Source organism: Podarcis cretensis, assembly GCF_951804945.1.
Source record: "Podarcis cretensis genome assembly, chromosome: 11".
In the NCBI taxonomy this organism is placed as follows: domain Eukaryota; kingdom Metazoa; phylum Chordata; class Lepidosauria; order Squamata; family Lacertidae; genus Podarcis; species Podarcis cretensis.
In genome coordinates, this window is record NC_137180.1 from 4,460,970 (window position 1) to 4,475,217 (window position 14,248).

The 14,248-nt window shown below is 41.0% G+C and overlaps 1 protein-coding gene across 3 annotated transcripts in view; it reads left to right on the forward strand.

The window, feature by feature from the left end:
- The window catches only part of VPS13A (vacuolar protein sorting 13 homolog A), a 150,099-nt gene that overhangs the window by 23,061 nt on the left and 112,790 nt on the right, over positions 1-14,248 (forward strand). For all 3 annotated transcript variants that reach the window (XM_079995966.1, XM_079995964.1, XM_079995965.1), the window contains exons 9-12: positions 4,770-4,850; positions 5,647-5,704; positions 7,994-8,121; positions 12,726-12,832. In XM_079995966.1, the coding sequence (XP_079852092.1) occupies positions 4,770-4,850; positions 5,647-5,704; positions 7,994-8,121; positions 12,726-12,832 (374 nt within the window). The remainder of the gene's footprint in view (positions 1-4,769; positions 4,851-5,646; positions 5,705-7,993; positions 8,122-12,725; positions 12,833-14,248) is intronic.

The window sequence follows — 14,248 nt, forward strand, 5'->3', positions numbered from 1 at the left end:
TGAGGGGCAGTATTTCAATAGGAGTAGGAAAATCAGAGTACCCCTAAACATTTTTTAAGGAAAAAAAGCGCTGGTTATGGGCACCACAATGGAGTGTCTAGGCGTGCTTTTTTATAACAAGAATACAAAACTGAAAATGAGTGAACTGCAGCTAAAACCTTGTGTTCATTTTTCACATGGTCTAGTCCTCATCTGAAGACTGCAAAAAACAAAGCCATACTTCCCCTGCCCGCTCCCCCAATATTCTTATGAGGGTCCCTTCTCCAATCTTCAAAGAGTGGACTGGAAGTGGGGAGGTGGAAAAAGGTCCTCCTTTCCTTCCATCAGTGGCAGTTTTAATCTGAAATCTTAGGCACAGTATTGCACCCAGAGCTCAGAAACTGCTTGCATTAATGAAATTCCCTGTCTCAAAACATTAAAAGATAAACATAATTAATTAAAATATGCAATGAAACAATCCCTTTAAAACAGTACAGCAGTTAACTCCCAACCAGAGTCTCCTGGTTTAAGGGAATGGCTGTGTAAATAGGTGCATCTTCTAAAGTACAATGCCAATACAGATCGGGGCCTCTTGTATTTCATCAGGTTCTATACGAACTATATTTCACTCGGTTCTATAAAATTGGTTCTATAAAACCAGTGCCAACAGTAGAAAAAGCTTTCTTCCCCACTATTGCAAGCTGATAATCATTAGGCCACGGTAAAACTAATTGGGTTCCATTTGCTGATCTTAGTGTCCTTACCAGGCAAGATGAGCCATTCAGCATTGTGCTAAGGTGATCATTTGGCTTGCCAAACAGAATAATCCCTGTCCTCCCACTGTGTGCTGTTCTGGGGGTTCTCCTAAAGCTTCCAGAGCCGATTCTGAGTGGAGCGGGAGTGGAGTGAAGCCCTATATATAGTGCTGGGGAAACCCTTAAGCTGTGCTTCTGCTGATGGGATACATTAGTTGAATCTGACCCATGACATCTAAATTTGATTGATGCCTACAAAGTTGTGACTGTACTAGAAGACACAGCCTTTGAAGAGGGAAAAATGCTATAAATAGCCTGTTGATGCAAATGCACAACAGAAATAAGGGTTGTGTACAGACATGCTCAATTATAAGAAGGTACAAGATTTATATAATAAGCATCTTGTATAAGTAGTACAATGGTACCTCATGTTACGTACCACCCCCCCCTTCCGAATGCTTCAAGTTACACACTCCACTAACCCGGAAGTAGGTCTCCTTGTCGCAGACTTTGCCCCGGGATGCGAGCGGAAGTTATGCTCTGGCGGCGCGCACGCAGCGGGAGGCACCATTAGCAAAAGCGCACCTCATGTTACGAGTGGTTTCCAGTTATGAATGGACCTCTGGAACCAATTAAGTTCGTAACCGGAGGTACCACTGTATAAGGAAATAGTTAAACAACATGGAACAGCTGATGCCATCATAGCCATATCAAATCGTTTTTGAAACAGATGCATCTTGCTGTGTAGCATTTGTTTTGCACCGTGGTATGTGTCACTAATTCCAGACCAGCAGTGGAGGTTAACTTGTCTATATAAGTGACAAGATGTCAGATTTCTTCTTCCAAACAAACAGTGGTTTGTTCACTCATTAGCAATCAGCAGACCATTGGTCAAATTCTTTAGTGCCATATCTTCTGTTGTCAGGGAGACCACAGGTATGTTGCTATTATCAAGTTTTGTGATTTATGCAGTAAGTATTTTGAATGCACTTAATCTTTCCAGCTGTTCAGTTACTTTTAAAAAATTGCCTGGATCAGTCGTGTGTCTGTCATGAAGATAGACAAAGGAGGCTATGCATGCAGTTTTGTTGCCATCCTTTTTAGCTTGAATAGGCATTTTACATCCATTAGACAATTTCTGTTGTAGCAGAAATAATTAAAAGCCCTGTGGCACCTTGAAGACTAGCAAATTTATTACAGCATAAGCTTTCATGGAGTACAGTCTATTTCTTCAGATTCTTGAAGTGTTAACCTGAAGTTTGCAGGCATGTGGATACATGGTTGGTGGACAGAAATTGTTGTTGTTGTTGTTAATTTATTTATACTCTGCCTTTTTCCCTAGCAGAGACACATGGCAGCTTACAGATAAAAACAATAAATAAAAACAATCAAACATTGACAGAGTTGCAACTACATATATCTATCTCTATAGCTATCTGTTTCTATCTTTCCAGACATATAATATACAAATAATTAAAATAAAAACAGCACAGGACTAGCTCTTTCATTTACAAAGCAGTCAGTTCCAAAAAAACCTGTTGGAACAGTAATGTCTTCACCTGCTGGCGGAAGGACAAGAAGACCAGTCTAACTTCTCTAGAGAGGGAGTGCCAGATTCTGGGAGGAGCCAGTGAGAAGGCCTAAATGTATGCCAAATAATTGCTGTGATCATTTAACTAAGCAATGTTGATGATAACACCTACTATTACAGTTGGGGGTGCCTTGTTATATGGACCTTAGGGCACCGATCCTCCCTAGTTACTTGCAGAAAACTACTGACTTTCAGAGGAAACTACAATCCAATCCATTGACAATCTCTTAGAGAATATCATCCTAGCTGCCAAGAACTTTGAGGCTCTTGAAATCAACACCTTCATAAAGATGAGCTGTAAGCTACATATAGGAGAAAGATAAATTGTGCAGAGTAGATGGTGTAAAACTGCTGTCTGACGATGTATGTGAATGGCACAATGTTTGACTGGAGTTTTTCTTAGTCTTGATAATTTTCTGATGTTGACATGTTTTGGGCCACCTCATTTTTAACTGTCTATAGACCACCTTTAGTCATTATTTCTACCTGATCTGGAATTTGCACATTACTTTTCATACTGTTGACTCTTCTATTTAGTGTCATTTCATGCACAAAGCTTCCTCTCTATGGTTGCAGTGTACAGATCTGGTGCTGAATTATGGCAAAATAAGAAGCATGGCTTTTCCTTTTAATTACAGGCCCTTTATCTGCAATGATTAAAAAGGTTATGGATGCATCATAGTAAATGAAATAACACATTACTTTGCCAAATTATCATTATTTATTAACATGATACAGCTTCAGTGACATGACTCTGGAAGGGTTAGATCATTATTCTGCTATCTTGCACCTGTTTTAAAAAGTATGACTTCAGGAATTACAGTCTCTCACAGGTGTGACAATGAGCGGGAATGAATGGGCTACCAGTTAGAGGACATTTCTTTTAATTGGGAAGCCTCATGGCAGTCCCTGCATGATTTTGTACCTTGGAAGATCAGGGCTCTAGATCATGTCTTCATGAGTACAGCAGGCTCCCCGCTTCAAAAGTTTGCTCTGCAGCTTGCACAGGGTGACAGAACTGGAGCTTGGTCTTCCCTCTCTGCCATATGATGCTACTCAAGTGAGGGCTTATAATGCCTGCAGAGCTCTTATGTCTCCTATTTACAGTCATAACGTGGTAGGAGTTAATACAATTTGGGCATCCAAACAACAAATGATAGGAAAGAAGTTGAATAGCAAATATGTTACAAGCCTGAAATAGCTTGTTTAAATTGGATAAGAACTCATTACTTCCAAGGTACAAGTAATGTAATGTTTAAAATCAGCGTGTAATTTCAGTGAGCTCTGTTTCTCACAAGGCGAGGAAAATGGAGGTGATAGCAATGAAACTTATTTACTGCTAAGCCATTGGGCTAGGGGTAATTTTCAAATAAATAATGCATTTCTACAGATTTCTTGGTTATGTATCTAAGTCACTATTAATTTAACAAGAACAGTGACTGCAGTTTTCACTTTGGCCTAAGTATAGCTAGTGTTCTGGGAGTGTCAGTTTTGCACTGTTTATGCCCTTCCCTTTTGGAAGGAATTTCTCTCTCCTCCTGGTGCTGATCTCTCAGTCCCAGTGATCCCTCTTGGAATATGAAGGATTAAGGAAAAGATACTGCTTGGAATATTGCTGGTGCTTGGAAAGATGAGACGAAAGGCTCTTGCACTTCACACACCACCACCTGACCATGTAATATGATAGTACAACACAGCCATGAGAGCTGAATCCCATATGAGATTCGGCATTATGGAGTGAAATATTCAACCTCTAAGAAGCAGAGGAACACAAAAAACAGGCAAAATTAAAAACTGCAAGAGCATACTGGAGAATTTTGTAAAACTGCCATAGTAGCTCATAGAAAAGTTGTTGCAGTGGATTGATGTCTAGAGTGTATATCTGGTAACTAATTTGTACTGAATACTTGAGTTATTTTTGCATATTAATAGAACCTGGCCAAACTGCAATATGTTGGTATTCTGGGAGAAAAAGAAAAACGCTGATCCTTAAACCAGTCATAGTATTCTGACCCTTATCCTTATTTTAATCGATTTCAACAGGATTTGTTTTTAATTAAGTGTGTCTGCGATCAGATTCTGAGGGTACCATGTTTTAAAAACTTATATGCTTTAATTAAAGGCATTAATCCCCCAAAATGTGGCATGTGTGCAGAAGCTTCCTCTCAAACATTTATATGTTTAATATACCGTATTTTTCTGTGTATAAGGCTAGGCTTTTTTTTTTTTTTAATACCAAAAATTAGGTTTAAAATTGGGGCTCCTCTTATCCATGGATAGTGCTGAGGGGTGTTTTCTTAATTTGGAGTTTCCAAAAACAGGGGGTGTCTTATACATGGGGCTGTCTTATAAATGGAAAAATATGGTATATGGATCCTGTGTATTTCATGGAAAAGTACTGAAGGTGACAATTCGGTTGATTCTGCTGAAATTTTTTATTTCAGCTCGTTCGATTGGACAACTTTTTTGCATATTGGAATGTGAAGTCTGAAATGTTTTATCAGGGTGGTTTTAAAGAATCTTTGGTGAGTGAAAAAATGTATGATATTGATGTCATAAATTGTTTCAAGAGAAGGTTTGCTCAGTAGGGGTTGCATTTTGTTGAATGTGTTGGATTTGAAGTCTTCGGACTCAAAATGTATTGTTCTTTCTACTGTATTAACATTGCAGTCCTGTCCTAATTTACTTGGGAATAAGCCCTACTGAACTTGGTAGAAATTACTTCTAAATACATGTGATTTTATTTATTTAAGGCATTTACGTACTGTCCTTCATAACCAAGGCAGTATCAAATCATTCTTAAATATTTCTCACCTTCAAATGATGTAGGATGACCAAATGCAAAATAGGAAAAAGTTTCAGTGCCTTTAATTATTAGAGAGGGTGGGATTTTGACAGGTGTACATTGTGTAGGGTTGGGAGAGGTGGGGCTTGCTGAAATTCTTTCTTCCACACAATTTTTAAAGAAAGTATATCCCTCTATGCTTCTGATTATCATGGGAATCTCATACTTGTAAAAAAATGCTGCTAAATAGAAGGTTTGTTACAGAGTCAAGTCTGACCAGTTCCTGTATCTTTCTAGATCATTCTTCTGGAAATGGGATATATGTGTGTGTGTGTGTGTGTGTGTGTGTGTGTGTGTGAGAGAGAGAGAGAGAGAGAGAGAGAGAATGAGACACTTTGATTAGACAATCAAACCTTGTATCTTGAAAATATTTTTATATAGCTGCTGAGCAGGAAAGTACAGCTTGACTTGAAGCATTCTGCTCTTGGATGTTAATATTCCATTTTTACGCTTCATTTCTATTTCCCCTACAAAAGAGTAACTTAAAAAGTGGAGTTGCAGGCACTAACATGATTCCAGAAGGCTACAGTTTCGGTAAGTTCTTCATAGTATCTGTAATTTCACATATGGTTTCTATGATTGTGTAGTTCTCTGGCTCTGGCCCTTCTGATCATGTGTATATTTATTTATTTATTTATTTATTTATTTATTTATTTATTTATTTATTTATTTATTTATTTATTGAATTTATATACTGCCCTATACCCAGAGGTCTCAGGGCGGTTCACAGAACAAAATCAAAATATAAAACCATAATATATATAATCAAAATAAAAACAACAACCCAATAACACCCACCAAAAGAAAAATTTAAAAGGGCATTGAATGTCAATCAAATCAATCAAAGGCCTGGTTAAAAAGGAACCTTTTAGCCTGGTGCCTAAAGGTGTATAATGAAGGCGCCAGGCAAACTTTCCTAGGGAGAGCATTCCGCAGATGAGGAACCATTGCAAGGAAGGCCCGTTCTCATGTTGTCACTTTCCAGACCTCTCGAGGAGGAGGCACATGAAGAAGGGCCTCAGAAGATGATTTCAGGGTCTGGGCAGGTTCATATGGAAAGAGGCAGTCCTTGAGGTATTGCTCTCCTGAGCCGTTTAAGGCTTTACAGGTCAAAACCAGCACTTTGAATTGGGCCTGGAAACTAATTGGTAGCCAGTTCAGTCAGACCAGGATTGGTGTAATATGCTCAAACCATCTTGCTCCTGTGAGCAACCTAGCCTTTGAATTCTGCACTAGCTGAAGTTTCCGAACCGTCTTCAGAGGCAGCCCTACGTGTAACACATTGTAGTAATCTAACCTTGAGGTTACTAGAGCATAGACAACAGTGGTTAGGCTATCCCTGTCCAGATAGGGGCGTAGCTGGAATACCAGCCAAAGCTGATGAAAGGCACTCTGGGCTACTGAGGCCACCTGAGCCTTGAGCGACAGCCAAGTATCTAGGAGTACTCCCAAGCTATGAACCTACTCCTTCAGATGAAGTGTAACCCCATCAAGAGCAGGCGAACTCCCACCCATCTGGTCTTGGGAACCACCCACTAACAGTGCCTCAGTCTTATCTGGATTGAGCTTCAGTTTGTTGGCTCTCATCAAGGCAAGGCACTGGTCCAGCGCTTCCACTGCCTCACCTGCAGATGTAATATCAGTCATACCTTGTGTTGCGTTTGCGTTTAGTCCGAGTCATTCGGGTGTCCCAGAGGTCGGCCAGGGCTTTGACAGGGGCGCCAGTCATATCAGTTGGAATGCCCCCCCCCCCAGTTGTTTGGAATCCCACTGGATCCATCAGTCTCCGAGGGTGGACCTTCCTAATAGGTTCCCTGCCTCTGTGGAGGGGAAAAAGTGCTGACATCCTAAATCTCAACAGGAAGTGATCTGACCATGACAAGGGACTTCAAACCCCCACCTTTAAACCACCCGCTTTCTGCCCAAGAAAACAAGGTCCAGAGTGTGGCCTGCCATGTGCATTGGGCTGGTGACATGTTGGGACAGCCCCATGGTTGTCATGGTAGCCATGAAGTCCTGAGCTGTACCAGAGCTGGCTGCTTTGGCATGGATGTTGAAGTCTCGCAGAACCAGTAGTCTCTCGGCTAGGAGAATATCTGTAATAACAGCAGGTCGGGGACTGTTATGTTGGAATCTTTCTCCACTATGAGCTCCCTGTTCTTACATCATCATCCTCAATAATAACAATAACAGTAATAACAACAATGGTAATTTCTTTAAGTAGATAGTGAGGTATATAGCCCAGGTGTGTCAGAAGGTAAATCAGGGGTTATTTTTAGTTCCTGGGTAATTTGCAGTAGTTATCAAAAAGTTCAGACTCCCATTAATGTGCTGCACTTCTTCAAGGGAGTTCTCTGGCCAACATAAGCTTGCCTATTTTATCCTTATATAAAGTTTAAACCACTAAGTTTGACTGAAAGTTAGGAAAGCTAGTGACTGTCTCAAGGCCATATTGTGTTTTGTTGATGAGGTCTGTTGAACCACCACATTTCATCTACTATACCACACTGACAGCTGAGGAGGTTGCCTCAGGGATGCTGGCTCATTCATAGGTTCCCTCATTTCACAACAGAACCTTTGTTCTGTGCATAGTTCTACTCATATAGACTACATTAGCAAGCACACTGCTTGTGATTGGGGAAGTGTTCATGAAGACAAGCATTACTACCTGGTGAGTAGCAGGAAATCCTGTTTTCTTCGCTCACAGTAGTCAAAAAAGAGAAGATCTACTCATAAATTAAATGATAAAATTGTTTACATGATCCTCTTCCCTTTTGAGTGCCTTGTTCTAAAATTCTGTTTTTTGTTGTTTTTTTGTTGTAGTATTCCGTCCAATATCAGCTAAAGCCAAGCTCCGTATGAATCCACGATCTGATGTTGACTTTTCTGCACCAAAACTAGATCTAGATGTGAATCTTCAGGATATAGCCATAGAACTTAATAAACCACAGGTAACTTTCCAGAAATGATTTGAATTGAAATAAACTTCATTTTTCTCATGGACCTGGAAGCACATTATAACTTGACATTCCTAACACATTCCCTGTTGCAGATGAACTTTATAAAATAATAACAATAATATAATGATAACACCCCCACCCCCACACCCCCATCCCTACAGCTGATCTTTATATGGAGATGGTGTACCCCGGCTTTCATTGCTTCCCACCCCCTCTCACTGCCCCAGTTTCCCTCCCCAGAACTGTAGTGTGTGTTCTTCCTCACTTCCAAACCACAGAAGAGTTGGAACGTCTCCCCTCTGTCTCTCCCTTCCATAGCTTCCCTTCAAAAGAATCTCTCTTCCCATGCTACCCCATTTATCTTTCTTTCCCCCCTATTTCCATCATCTGCTACAAAATTTCTTCCTAGGGGCCAGAGAAGGTGCAAGGAGAGGCCCTCTGCTCCAGGTCATGGAAACACCTCCCTCTCTTATATTCCTCCTCAGGTGACCCAGTCAGATTCAGGTGGATTTCTACAAGGGCTGAATTCCAAATTCAGGCTCATTCCATGTGCCTCTTGCACCTGCCAGTGGCTTAGAGAAAGAATTATCAAATTTGTGTTCCTCATGTTGTACACTGCCCTAGAATCTTTTGATAAAGGGTGGGGGGGGGGGAAATGAATTGAATAAAGAAATAATTTTAATGTAACTGAATTGTGAGGCCAACAGATTTCATTCATTTCTGTGTACATAATACCATATTATACAATGAGAGCAATAATACACTGAATGCATAAATCATATATATCAAAAGAGACTGAATCTAATTATACAATCCAATTCAGCTCAGTATCCAAAAACTTGACTGCATTGATAAATTATTCAATACACCAAACAGTCAAAAATCAAATCCCTTATGAATACACAGTGGAAGTGAGGAACAGGTTTAAGGATTTAGATTTGGTGGACAGAGTGCCTGAAGAACTATGGATGGAAGCTCTCAACATTATACAGGAGGCAGCAACTAAAACCATCCCAATGAAAAGGAAATGCAAGAAAGCAAAGTGGCTGTCTAACGAGGCCTTACAAATAGCGGGGGAGAGAAGGCAAGCAAAATGTGAGGGAGATAGTGAAAGATACAGGAAACTGAATGCAGATTGCCATAAAATAGCAAGGAGAGACAAGAAGGCCTTCTTAAATGAGCAATGCAAAGAAATAGAGGAAAACAATAGAATGGGAAAAACCAGAGATCTGTTCAAGAAAATTGGAGATATGAAAGGAACATTTCGTACAAAGATCACCATAATAAAGGACAGAAATGGTAAGGACCTAACAGAAGCAGAAGACATCAAGAAGAGGTGTCAAGAATACACAGAGGAATTATACCAGAAAGAAATGGATGTCTCGTATACCCCAGGTAGTGTGGTTGCTGACCTTGGGCCAGACATCCTGGAGAGTGAAGTCAAATGGGTCTTAGAAAGCACTGCAAATAACAAGGCCAGTGGAAGTGATGATATTCCAGTTGAACTATTTAAAATTTTAAAAGATGATGCTGTTAAGGTGCTACACTCGATATGCCAGCAAATTTGGAAAACTCAGCAGTGGCCAGAGGATTGGAGAAGATCAGTCTACATCCCAATCCCAAAAAAGGGCAGTGCCAAAGAATGCTCCAACAACAACAACAACAACAACAACAACAACAACAACAACAACAACAATTTATTTATACCCCGCCCATCTGGCTGGGCTTCCCCATCCACTCTGGGTGGCTTCCAAAAATATATATATTAAAACACTGCAATACATCAAACATTTAAAAAAACTACCGCACAATTGCACTCATTTCACACGCTAGCAAGGTTATGCTTAAAATTCTACAAGGAAGGCTTAAGCAGTATGTGGACCGAGAACTCCCAGAAGTGCAAGCTGGATCTTGAAGGGGCAGAGGAACCAGAGACCAAATTGCAAACATGCGCTGGGTTATGGAGAAAGCTAGAGAGTTCCAGAAAGACATCTCCTTCTGCTTCATTGACTATGCAAAAACCTTTGACTGTGTCGACCACAGCAAACTATGGCAAGTTCTTAAAGAAATGGGAGTGCCTGATCACCTCATCTGTCTCCTGAGAAATCTCTATGTGGGACAAGAAGCTACAGTTAGAACTGTGTATGGAACAACTGGATATGGAACAACAACATGGACTGCAAGAAGATCCAACCTCTCCATTCTGAAGGAAATCAGTCCTGAGTGCTCACTGGAAGGACAGATCCTGAAGCTTAAGCTCCAATACTTTGGCCACCTCATGAGAAGAGAAGACTCCCTGGAAAAGACCCTGATGTTGGGAAAGATGGAGGGCACAAGGAGAAGGGGACGACAGAGGACGAGATGGTTGGATAGTGTTCTCGAAGCTACCAGCATGAGTTTGACCAAACTGCGGGAGGCAGTGGAAGACAGGAGTGCCTGGCGTGCTCTGGTCCACGGCGTCACGAAGAGTTGGACACGACTAAACAACAACAAAAAAACAGTAACAGAGAAAACAATGAAATAAACTATGTAATCTTATGGTCCATGAGAGGCTATCTCAGGGACTGTAGGAAGCATTGGACCATCCTTTCCAAGGGCAGAGAGAGTGTTCCAGCCTCAAAGAGGGAGATCCAGTATTGAATGCCCCTTCTCCAGGACCACAGAAACTACTGCGGATCTCACCCTTATTATTTTGGTAGAACTGAAAAGGCTGTGTGCTAGGGGTAGATCCAGCCATTTCTCAGTCCTCTGACATGCCCTTCCCACAAGCAATGGCAAAAACTACCCCCGTCCAGTTCTAAATGACAAGGAAAATATTTTTAAAAAAGCAAAGGAAGGAGGAGTGCAAGAACATTTGTCTGCCCTCATGCCTGCCCTGCTGGGAAGGAGCACAGCAGGGCATTGAATGAAGTGTATCAGCTGCCTTAGATCTTTCCTCCCTATGCCTAAAATAGTACAGTGGTGCCTCGCAAGACGAAAAGAATCCGTTCCGCGAGTCTCTTCGTCTAGCGGGTTTTTTTGTCTTGCGAAGCAAGCCCATTGACGGTTTAGCGGATTAGCGCTATTAGCGGTTTAACGGCTTTTAGTGGCTTATCGGCTTAGAAAAAGGGGGAGAAGGAAAAAAAGACATTATCGTATTGCGAAGCAAGCCCATAGGAAATTCGTTTTCCGAAGCACCTCCAAAACGGAAAACCCTTTCGCCTAGCGAGTTTTCCATCTTGCGAGGCATTCGTCTTGCGGGGCACCACTGTACAGTGGTACCTCGAGTTAAGAACTTAATTCGTTCTGGAGGTCCGTTCTTAACCTGAAACTATTCTTAACCTGAAGCACCACTTTAGCTAATGGGGCTTCATCCTGAAGCAAAATTCTTAACCTGAGGTACTATTTCTGGGTTAGCGGAGTCTGTAACCTGAAGCGTCTGTAACCAGAGATACCACTGTACTTAAAATATGCTGTAATAAATTTTAGATGCAACTTGTTGCCACCTGCTGGATATCAGAGCAATATGCAGGAAAAATAACAAGTGTGTTCTATACATTGCAGACATACTCACAGTGACCCCCACCCCCTGAGTAAGGCCTGAGCCAAGAAGGGGGAAAAACAGGACAGGACAGGACAGTCTGGGATTTAAGAATTGGCCACGACTTTATTGATTCCAGATATAGGCTGGATTTGGCCTAGGCATTGGGTGTATATCGCTCACATCCCCTCAAATGACAGGGTCAAGCCACGGGTCTACACGTATGACCCTCCCAAGCCGCTGAAGTAAGCTCTATGGCCCATCTGCTGCACACCTTGGCTTTTGGGATAGGATGAAGCTGTTGAGGAAGTTTCTTCTTTTGCCTGGCTTCTTATCAGAAAGAAGTTTCAGCATGCCCTTCAGCTCATTGGTCAAAGACTATATGGTGCTAGTATCAGTCGGACATCTTGTTATTCATTGGGAACATCACCAAGTCAGAGCAAGAGCTTTATCAACAATTGTCTGGGTCAAATGGGGAAATTTCTATGTTATGTTAATGTTATGTTGAAAATCAATAATAATTTTTATTTAAAACAAATAATGGTTTGGCTCAATTCCTTCTGGCAAGATTCTTAGGTCAGGGTCTGACATTAAAGGTTTTGCTTCTCTGTCTTTGCTTCTACAGTAGTCGTCCTTTTGGACGATTTGCAGTGCAGGATTAACTGCTCATTTTGGGATAAACACTTGATTATGAGCATTCACGTGTCTTCCTTCACTGAGTGAGCAAGAAAAATGAAATTTTCTGCAAATTTCCATTTACTCAGTAAAAAGAACAAAATTCTGTTTCACCCAGTTTCACCCAGTAGTTAATCTATAATTAGTTAACCTGTGTCTCTAGAGCAGAACATGCTTTCACTCACATATTTGCCATGTTTAGTGTGATTTTTTTTTTTGGCAAGATGGTGGTTAATGCAGAATCCTACTTGTATACCTGCATTTCTCCATTAAATACATTATTGGCAGTTTAAAAAAGAAAGTTCTGCTAACAAATAGCTTGTACTAAAAATAATGTTTTTAAGATTCTGTTATAATTCTTTTGTAAGAAAACTCCTAAGTGTAACATTTTTTCCTGCAGTATTTCAGTATTATGGAGCTTCTTGAATCAATTGATATGATGACTCGAAATTTACCATACAGGAAATACAGGCCAGATGTTCCTGTTCACAACAATGCCAAGAAATGGTAACGTATCCATTTTTTAAAAATTCTAAAAATTCTAAAAATTCTAAAAATTACCTGTGAGGTTTTTTTAAATCAAAACAACATTGTTCTTTCTGAGAGAAAAATCAGGCATGAATTCATTTTCAAATATATTTTCCAGGAGGGTTTTAGCTCATCTCTTGTACATATTAATTCATATGTCTTTAAGCTGTGTATTGAAATGTGCACAACATAATTACAACATATTTCAGACTGTTAAACAAGATAAGTTCTGTCCAGTGTCATACTTGGAGTAAAGTCTTTAAAATCAGTGGACTTACGTTAGTCATGAATAACTCAAGTTCATTTCTAATAGGTCTGTTATGAGCATGGAGATGAGCATATTACTTAGCGGTAATCTGGTACAACCCTATGATTGGAGATGAGCATAAGTAGCTCATTTCTGTTCTACTGCTTTTCTTTTGGAGGCTTAAAAAAAGTTAACACTGCCTGTCTCCAGAAGGCCTCTCTTCATTGGAAGAAACAAAAAGTATCACCTAGAGCTACTTTTTTTTACTATGGCTTTTCTGAATTTGTAACTGGTTGGCGGACCAAACTCAAAGAGTACTCATTAATGGTTCCGCATCAACCTGAAATAAAGTGACAAGTGGGGTGCCTTAGGGTTCTGTCTTGGGCCCGTTGAGGGGATGTTCATCAAATTTGCAGATGGCAACAAGCTGGGAGTGGTAGCTAATACTGCAGAAGACATGATTGGGGTTCAAAATGACCTTAACAGATTGGAGAACTGGGGCCAAACTAACAAAATGAATTTCAGTAGGGACAAATGTAAGGTTCTGCATTTAGGCAGGAAGAACCAGCTGCACAGATATAAGATGGGGGACACCTGGCTTGCCAATAGTACATGTGAAAAGGATCTAGGGGTTTCCACAAGCTTAACATGAGGCAGCAAAAAAAGCTAATGCTGGCGGTTCGAATCCCCACGGCAGGGTGAGCTCCCGTTGCTCAGTCCCTGCTCCTGCCCACCTAGCAGTTCAAAAGCACGTCAAAGTGCAAGTAGATAAATAGGTACCGCTCCGGCGGGAAGGTAAACGGCGTTTCCGTGCACTGCTCTGGTTTGCCAGAAGCGGCTTAGTCATGCTGGCCACATGACCCGGAAGCTGTATGCCGGCTCCCTCGGCCAGTAAAGTGAGATGAGCGCTGCAACCCCAGAGTCGTACGCGGGTGGACCTAATGGTCAGGGGTCCCTTTACCTTTATTCTGACTTACCATATTTTTCGCTCTTTAAGACGCACCAGGCCACAAGACGCACCTAGTTTTTGGAGGAGGAAAGCAAGAAAAAAAATATTCTGAATCTCAGAAGCCAGAACAGCAAGAGGGATCACTGCGCAGTGAAAGCAGCAATCCCTCTTGCTCTTCTGGCTTCTGGGATAGCTGCGC